The 9,804-nt window shown below is 36.6% G+C and overlaps 1 protein-coding gene across 4 annotated transcripts in view; it reads left to right on the top strand.

Annotated features, from left to right (window-relative positions):
• PRKACB (protein kinase cAMP-activated catalytic subunit beta) overlaps positions 1–9,804 on the top strand; it is a 68,612-nt gene that overhangs the window by 28,647 nt on the left and 30,161 nt on the right. The window contains exon 1 of one of the 4 annotated variants that reach the window (XM_084528510.1): positions 4,577–4,841. The exons of 1 other annotated variant lie outside the window; for it this stretch is intronic. In XM_084528510.1, coding sequence (XP_084384636.1) covers positions 4,658–4,841 — 184 coding nt within the window. In that variant the 5' untranslated portion in view covers positions 4,577–4,657. Of the gene's footprint in view, positions 1–4,576; positions 4,842–6,301; positions 6,588–8,112; positions 8,424–9,804 lie in introns of those variants that run through there. 2 more of the 4 variants (XM_084528513.1, XM_084528512.1) reach the window with 2 other exon arrangements.

Here is a 9,804-nt window from a genome sequence, read left to right as displayed (position 1 = left end):
TGTGAATGGCATTAGTTCCTAGGAGTGAGATAAATGCATTTCAGCAACATATAGTCGTGCTGTAGTTTTTCATATTATTTCACTTAGTACTATAAAGTTCAGGGAGATCATAGTAACTCTTATGGGGGAACACTTTAAATACTTTAAAGCTATAAGAAGTGAATATAGAAAAATGCGCACGAAGCAGGAATGTACAGATGATACTGTTACTCAGCCATCTCTATGTTCTTGGAGGAAAGGAGGGTGCTCTTCCTTGACTGTTCATTTTTAAGACTTGAATGGTAGGGGTGGAATTGCTTCCTAGAAACTTCCTAGAAACAGAAATGATGTGGTAGCAGAAATGATTAAAAAAGAAATGGTCTATCTTGTTATGTTATTTTTGACTTTTTTTTCAGTAAGAAGCTGAAAGTCTCTGGCTGGGTTATACTGCTGTGCTTTGTTACCAGTGTCTGAAATATGTACTCTGGGTTTCGGCTGCTGGGAAATGCACACTAGGCTATGGGCTGGCAGTCAGGAAAAGTGCAGATGGATTTGTTGCCTTTTACAGATTAACGCACCACAGTGCTAGCCTGTTTCTATGGCTGTCACTGTTATGTTCTGTTTGATTTTTGTTTTTTTTTTTTATAAAGCTACAGGATGGTACATTAAGAATTTTTACTGAAACGTTCTTTATCAAAATACTATAATTTACACATGTAATATAAATATTCATAGCTCAATCTCCTACCCACATCTGTTTTTTTAGTGTGTTTTAAAACTTCCAAGGCTTAGTGACTAGAGTTAAGTGAAAATAAAATTTCTACCTAAAGGAAGTTTTTACCATTTCATTGTTGGTTTGGGTTGCAAGATGGAGAGAAGTTGGATCTTCATTATCTCTTATAGAACAGGCACTTCAGATACCTGTTAGAAAGGAGCTGCTTCAGTGCTTCTACTTTTCCAATGTGACTAACACATTCCTTAAATTGTACCCCTAGCCTGCTTGAGCCGACTGGTACTCAGGAAGAGGTGTCAGTAGCTCCATGTGCACATGGCTGGTGTCCTGTCACACACCAGAGCTGCGAGCACCCTGCCAGGAGCTGTGTCTGGGCAGCTCAGGCTTGGTGTGCGAACAAAGAGCAATTTTCAATAGTGCTCAGCTCTAGGAAATTATGGACTGCAACTGGACAGCTGTAAGGTCTTCAAACATTACATATTTAAGGAAATAAAGCGGTTTGGTTTTTTTGTTTGTTTGTTTGTTTGTTTTTTCTTTTTTAATAGAAAAGTTTCCTAGGTCACAGACTGTAGTGTAAAAATCATTCAGTGAGAGTTAAATGCATCTTCATCAGGCCTGGCATTACATGGGTCACACCTGTGCACAGGGGTTGACATACACCTGAGCTGACTTTGGTTGTACTGAGGTGGTAGAACATGGGGATGGTGGTGGTGTGGATGGGGCACAGCCTCCTTCCTTTCTTGGAGGGCATACCACCTTAACGACAGGCACTGCACGGCTCTAGATCAAAGCTGGCCCTGGTTCTTCTTCCAGCTCGGAGCAGCATGAGTAAGATGACCTGAGGTCTGTTTGCAGATGTCTGTGTAAATGTTTAATTGTATTTAAAGATTTACAAAGTGTTCTAAGGAAAAGCACTATTGGCTAGCGAGTGAAAATCCTAAGACAAGCACAGGTACAGAATTTTGTCTCTGACAAAGAATCATTTGTTGCTGATTACTGAGCTTTTGGGGAGTAAAATACTATGTCAGAGCTGGTGTACTCCATGCTTACCATATATAATATTTAAAAAAAATAATAATACTTGGTGTGAATAAATCAATGCTGAATTGGTTTGGAAGTATTGGTCTGTCGATAAGATGAAAGATTAGCTAAAAGGAAATAGGAGGTTCCACCTCTGAAAACTGTGGATGTCATATGAAGACCCTGAAGTCCACATGGGATGTGGGCATCAAAGAAAGTCAGTGTGGTAGTGTTTTGTGTTGTTCTTGGGCAATGCTGATCAATGCCAAAAAAATTCCTCTATTACAAAAGCACATTGCTATCTGTTCTATCAGTGCTTGAATAATAAATGATGAGTGTGACCAGTACTTTTTTTTTTCATATTTTGCTTGTGGACCAGAATGTCTGTGATGGTATCTATTGGTAGTATTTTTAAAAAAAACACTAGTAAACCCAAGTTTCCTCCTAGGCTATCTTTTAATAATCTATTTTTGATAGCCTGTTTTCACTTAAACCAGTTCACTTCTGTCGTCTCAGAGGCTGGCTGTTTCTGCTCCCTAGTTTTGACACCTCATTCAAGTGTCCGGGTTAGTCACTTGGGTGTATTCAAAACTCTTAATTTTGGTGGGCAGAGATGCTCTTCAGCAGTTCTCACATCTCTTGATTTGACACTAGAGGGTTGGTAGACTCTAACACACATAATGTGAAGTGATGTGAATTTTGTAAATTACTTTTCCTGAGATCAGGGGAGCTAAATGTGTGAAAGACACTTGTGCAAAAGATAAGGTGACAGTACTGTGAAAAAAAAGGTGCGGAATCAGGGGAGGGGAAAATGATGAGTACTAGAGGAAGCAGTAAAGGTCAGAGAAAATAAAGTTGCTTGGAAGGATTCCCTGGACGCACAGACACTTACTGTAAACTACAGGGGAGTATGGCTGTGCAAATCCAGAGAGGCTCTTCCAGTTCTGAAATGTTCACTGGATGGGAAAACAAGCATGCTGTTGTCTTTAACTTTTGTAAATATTTCTTATATGGAAGCTGGCATAGCATTGCTCCACCATAAAGTGATTGGTTATATGTGGTATATAAGCTATCTGCTCTCTGCCTATTCATGCCCCCAGTAAGGTAAGCTAACCCTCACGGTCATCACTAGTTCCTGTTTTCGGCAGCAAAGCCTTGAACCTGGGAGGTGTCATGGAAGTCAGCAATGATCCTGAGACAAAGTAGGTAAAAGCCAGGAAGGCTTAAGGTAAAAAATTACCTTTGGTGGGCTGGGATCCAGGGGAGGCTGCAGCACCAGAACCTAATAGGAGAGAGCAGCATGGTCACCCACAAGACAACGGGTTCTCATCCAGATTTGCAAAGCAATGTGTAAAGTGTCAGTATTTAGACAAGTTGGTCCTGAATTTTGAACAGGTGCTGGAAGAAAAAAAAAATCTAGAGTATATCTAGAGCCTGCATTTCTGTGCTTTGTGCAGGGGCTAGAAATTTAAACTGTTCCCCTGACGGGGGTCAATGGTGACAACTCTAAGTTACTATTTTGAGGAATGCAGCCCGATCTGTAAAGTCTGTTCTTCAGCATTTTTATTGTTTCATCATTAATATAGGTGGTTTTCTTGTCATAGTTTTTTTTTCTGAAAATGCAGAGCTGTTATGAAATAGTTATGTAATGTCCAAGGATGGATATCTGCTGCATTTGGAAACTATTCAGTGAGAAGTATGGTGGTGAAAAATAAGAGGTGTATCATCAACATGTTGACTGTAAGACAGGAGACAGATTGTGAAAAGTTATTTCAATCTTACTTAAGAATAGTTCTAAATTTTTAAGAAACCACGTCTTATATGTGCTGAAGATACACTGGGAAAGTTGCCCAATGTATGTATTTCCATTTTCACAAAAATGGATTTTTAGTATTACTCATTGTAAGCATGCAACATTACATAATTTTAAAAGTTAATATAATTTAGCATTAAATACCACTTTTAATTTATTTTCCCAATGTTCTGAACCATTAAGAATGACGCTCTCTAGACTTAGTCTGCAGTTGAAAACATTCAAATTTCTTGTGAATGAAAAATCCTCCTTGTGTAATTCCACAAGACTGCACTCAAGGCTTTGACATAAGCAATGTCAGGAGCCAGTGACCGTGACTTTGTGACTCCTTCCAGCTGCCTCTGGAGCTGGGAGAGTGAGTATGCGGCTATATAAGGGTCTGCCAGTGCTGTTCTGGGAGCTTATTACTGAAAAAGCTAAAATCATTTGGTTCATTCTTGGAGTAAGTAGAACTCAGTATGGGTAAGTATAATGTACTCTTGTTTGCATGAACATTAGAATTCAAATTGTCTGATTTTCCTCAAAGGAGGAAAACAATATATTTTTTGAGGTAATCGTTTCTTCAGCAGTTTCTGCAAGCAACCACGTTGTTTAGAAAGTTGCTTAGTTGAAAACATGGGATTGTTAATGATTAGATTACAGCTGGTTAAGCTGTGACAGTGATGTTAGTACTCCATTTTACTAACAGGGTATGAACTGCAGAATAGTCACTTTTTTTTTCATGCATGGTTGCGGTAAGTTAAAAATATATACATATCTGGCTTCTGATCTTCAGAATAAGTTGTTTATGGTATTTTAATTTTTTTTAAATGTATTTTACTATAAAATACGTGCACTAAAAAGCTGTGAAAATCTACAGCAGTTATTGCAGTTGTTTGGTTTAAAATTATAATAATTAAAAAAAACAGTTTTCAATTGACATGAAAAGAGACTTAACAGTATAAAACAGTGCATTATACAGGTTTTCTTAACAGGAAGTAGACCAGAGCAGTGGTTAGAAAACACTGCATACAGGAAGTTTGACACATGCGTAGCTCTTAGTGTTTCTGACTTGTCCAGCTCCTTTTAGATATTTTCTGTTTTGCTTTTCTAAAAGTCGCCAGTGCGTATAGATGGCAGCTCAGAAGGAGGTACCTTGTAACCAGTGCACAGGGACTGCCACCGCGCTCCAGAGACTGGAAGGTTTCGCTAACCGCCTCTTCCATAGGCACTCAAAGGGTGGTACACATGAACAGAGAGTGCCTCTGGAAAATGAGAGCCATTTCTCTGAACTTGCTGTCCTATGGGACAAATCAAGTAAGTAGGTTCCTTTGTTTATTTTATAGATATTCTGTCTTCAATTTGCATAGCAATTGAAGAGCGTGCATGTTAGTGATTGAATACGAACGTTGCTCTGCGATACATTCCAGGGACGACTTTGCAATTCATTATCTAAAGGCATTAATTTGAAGAGTAACATACTGCATCATGCACAGAGAAGTGGGGGGCTGTTTCATGGGCTGGGTGGCTGGCACTAGAATTTATGGCTGGTCCCGTTCTGTTAAAGCACAGATGACTTGTTTTAGCAAGCCCTCACCCCAATTTTTACTTCTAAATTACTTCCTTTATTTTCAAATTAAATCTGCTAGTTCAGCAGAAATAGAAAACTTGTTTAAAATTATAATGTTTGAACTTTGGAGTGTGCAGACATGGCTGCACAGATTATACTTATTATAGGGTTTTTATTTTTTTCATTTTTATTGTGAATGATATATCAGAATGCTCTATACAGTAGTAAACAAAATTGTGTTTAGTTTCAAATATGATGAATAGCATTAGCTGTAATTTCTTAATTAGTTAACAGTTGAATTAGTTATTAGTTAACAATATGCATTTGTATGGACTAAAACTTTCCATGATTGCATTTTGGCTAATAAAAGAGATTTCAGAAATATCACAATGTAAGTAAATTGCCATTTGATTATTTTTTCCTTGTACAGCAATGCATTTTTTGCAAAGTAATTATCTCTATGGTTAAATCCTCATTTTAAAATGTTGCAGTATGGTAATTGATGATAATTCTGTTCCAAATTTCAGATTCATTGATGGATTTGGGATAGCACAGTTATTTCAATCGAAAATAGGCCTTATTTGAAATGCCTAACATCAGTGTTAGCATGAAGAAAATCAGCATTTATACATCTCCTTGCTTTCAGTTTGAAACAGTTTATGAGCTTGGAATGAATCTGTTCTCAGAGGATAAGCAGTAAACATGGAAACAAAAAAGTGTTAATGCATTGACCTAAAATAGATGAAATCTAGGTCTTCAGAATGAGATGGAAAAGGATTGACTAGTTTTGTTAGGAAGATAAATGTTGAAAGTACATAAACTCCGAGCTTCCACTTCTCCAAAATATTTTCAGCTCAGTAAAAATAGATTCTAACTTCTGTTTACGTAGAAGCTCTTTTTTATGTAAATAGCTATTTGAAAAAATAACATTGAAGCACTTTTGTTTATATAATGGAGAAAAAAATGGTATTGACCTACTGACATTCACAAATTGTGACCTGTTTGTGTACAAGTCTCTGCTGTTTTTTTTCTCTGTCTATTTAAGGCAAGCTTCCTTGTATGACATGCGTGATGAGGAAATGGACTGTCGTGTCTTTCGATGATAAACATGGTGAAAATAGTTGTACTTTGAATGCCATTTTGAGTAATAATTAAACACAGTGGCTGGATGTAATTTTTCTGAAGAAAACTTACTGAGCTGGTAGCTGAATATTGGTTATCTTGTAGCTTTAGTTTCAGGATGACATTTTGGATATTTATCCTGAATCCTAACTCTCTATTTGATGATTAGTAAAAGATTAAAAAATAATAATAATTGTTGGTACACATGGACTAAGCCTGCATTTTAGGATTCTCGTTTCACTACCACCGTGGCTTAAGGAGTGACAGGAAGTAAAGGGCGCTTTTATGTCTGTCTGCTACTGACTCGCAGTTGTGTCTGCAGAAAAATGCATCATCTGTGACGATTCTTTGCATCATTATAAAGGAAAAATGTAAGAGAAACAGTTATTTTCTACCTGACAATTCAATGTCATAGAATCATGTTGGGTCACCTGAAATCAGGTTGCTGATTAATTTCAGAGTTTAATGAATAAGCAGTGCTCTGGAAAGATACTGGTGTTTGTTTTGTAAGGATATTTGGATATTCTCAACTGTTCTGCACGTGTAACTGCAACTTAGGGGATGTTCTTGTTAGGTTTTAGGTGAAGCTAAATAGCAGATGCTTAGTGTGAATTACTCCTGAGTTCAAGGCAAAAGCACTCCTTTACATTCCTTAAAAAAAAAAAAAGGTTGGAAAGGAGATTTTTGTTGTGGCTCTAGGTTTGAAGTTGAATTGATTTGAACAGAAAGTTAATATATTAACACTGCTGTAAAGCAGTATTATAACAGGTCTGTTTCTGTGTATGTCTTTGTACAAGCAGTTACTGCTAAAGCTCTGGGTTTGTTGAAGGTGAAGGAGTTGCTTGTTATCAGGTGGACTTCGCTAAGTGTTGTCAGTCATCAAGTGTTGTGGCCTAGCGTGCTTTCACATGTTGCCTAAGGCCTCAGGGTTTTTTTTAGTTGTTGATTTTGAAATTTATTTAATTCCTTTGTTTCATTGTTTTGTTATTATAGAGCATACATTTTTTTTCGAACATGCCTTGCATTCTTAGTTAATATATGAAATAGATTTGCTGTGTAAAATCCTTAGAATCCAGTAGGGGCAGAGATGGTATGGGATACCACAGGCCTTTGAATCTATTTTAAAAACTTGACTGAGTGCATGTGTGAGTGTACACATTGAGCTAGTAGTAATCAGGTCAGTTGTGCTGCACAGCCAGAAGATGAAAGGGATATGCTGATGGTAGTCAGCAGAAGGATATATTTCACTCTCAGTTTCAGACGTCTTGATTTCTACCAATAGCAACTATGCAAAACCTATGTTTTGATTTGTTTTTTTTGTGTTTTTTTTTTTTTTTTTTTTTTGAGTGAAGTGGGAACAGAAAGGACAATGAGGCTGCTCGGTTTTGAATGTAGAGGCAGCAAAATCAGTATAAATCTTTTGTTCTTAAGCTGATACGGGTATTTTCCAAATCTGTGCAAAATAAGAGATCATAATAACAACTTGAAGTGACAGCAATGGTCAGGAGAGTCACCACTATTGCATCTTTCTGTCATCTTCAAATTCTTGTAGTCTCTAAATTATAAATGGATGGATGGTGAATAGTCAAAGGAATTCTGTTTGCTCTCTAACTGATTCAACATATCGATACACTTTTAAATGCTATGGAATATCTTACAGATTTAGATAAATAATTGCTAGATATATGTATATGTAGGGAAAAATATATCCGAAATATGAAATAATGTACAGACTACATTGTGTGAATTGATTAAAGCTTTAGAATAACTACTAGTTGGGTACAAGTCAACAGATAATTCTGGTCTAAGGTTGCCATGGAAACAACCAGTGCTTGATATAATTGAGAACATCTTAAAACCTCCTGGTGTTTGCATGCTTTTTTTCCCCTGCCATTTTGAGTTGCTTTGGGCATGAATAGGTAGCACTGGTCAGAACAGAAGTAGTTAATGAGCAAAACCAAATATCCGTGTGCTGAATATTGATTTTAGTTTACTACTGCTATCTTGTGCTTCGCAGATTTTTGCATCAGAAGGAGCTCGTAAGGAAGAGAAGCTCTGGATTCTGTGTGCTTTCTCTTTCCAGTTAGTGTATAGTTGTGTTTAGAGATTGAAGCACTGATTTTTTGTAGGGATTAACATACTTTATCAACTGTTGGATTAATATTAGGAGCAATATGTTTCTGAAAATAAGCTATTCAGCATGAATGGTAAGTCTTTTCTATTACCTTTGACACTATTTTTTGTTCTGTCTTCACAATCAGGAAAAATCTACCAGGTTTCCCTTTCTTGTCTGCATAGCTACATCGAGCACTGATCTCTTTGTTTTTGTAATCTACTTACTGTGGATTTCTATTAAAAATTACTAGTCTTAAAGATTAGTATTCTTATTAAACATCTTTTTTTGCATAATTAGTATTTAATATTTTAAATATTAAATATTTTAAAGCTTTATCTTAGAAATAACTGTTCCAAATCATTGAATAAGACACAGAATAAGATATGGTGAATTTTATAATTGAATGCTGTGTATGTCAGTTTACTTAATTTTCTGTGCCACTCATATTAAATTATTTTATGTTAATTGATACAAATTAATAAAAAAACTTCTGAAATTATTGTAATTATCACCTAAAATTCGGAACTAGCTTTTGTTCTTTTTCATCTGAACCAGCTTATTCTTTTTTGGTCTTTATTCTTTCTAAATGATGGGATAGCAGAATAGTTCCGGTCATTCATGGAAGTAGGGAAGGGGAGCCTCATTAAAAATGAGATATTATAATATACCCAGGAAACTTATCAGGCAGGTAGTTGCTTTCTAAAAACAGCGTGATTGATTATTATAAAGTACTTAATGCAATTATGAAGTGCTTTATTCTTCCTTGGAATATTAATGAAAGTTGCATCTAAATATTTAAATTACTTATATGCAATTTTTTAGAACAAGATGTCCGTGAAAATGGTTTGCAGAAAGCACAAATGCAATAGTATCTGGCATGATGCCTTATTGTTTCATGTGGATAATCTGGAGCTTTGCAAAATGACTTAAGTTTAGAGATTGCTTAAAAAGAAAAAAATAATCATGCATACAGGGTTTATATATGCCTGTGTGGTTTCGCTTTGTCCTACAAATTTAAAGGACTATTTTTACGAAGATTTCACTTTTGTACAAGGCATGAGATAGAGTGGGAGGAGTCATCCCACTGCCTTATCTAATACCAGTTTATATGTACTTATCTCATACAAATGTTTTGAGGTCATCTTCCCTGAAAAGGAAAGTGTTGCCGTCATTTCCTCAGCATACAAAGTACAACAATATGCAAGTGTCAAAACCGGTACAGTTACAAGACAAATTACAAGAACTTTGCATATACGTTATGAAAATCTGTGTTACAGCATCATGACCGTGTAAGTAAACCTAAACGCAGGCTGTCCTGGAAAGAGGTGGTCCAGCCTCTGCCCTGTATGGATGCTGACAGGAGCTGGGCAGGGAGCTGATGGAGCCCTGTCGAGCACCTGCGAGCCAGCACAAGCACATGGCAGGGCCAAGAAGGCAGCCTCACCCCTTTGTGGCTCTCTTCCAAGCAAGGG

The sequence above is a fragment of the Aythya ferina genome, assembly GCF_964211825.1.
Source record: "Aythya ferina genome assembly, chromosome: 8".
NCBI lineage: Eukaryota > Metazoa > Chordata > Aves > Anseriformes > Anatidae > Aythya > Aythya ferina.
This window is presented reverse-complemented; position numbering and strand designations above follow the sequence as displayed.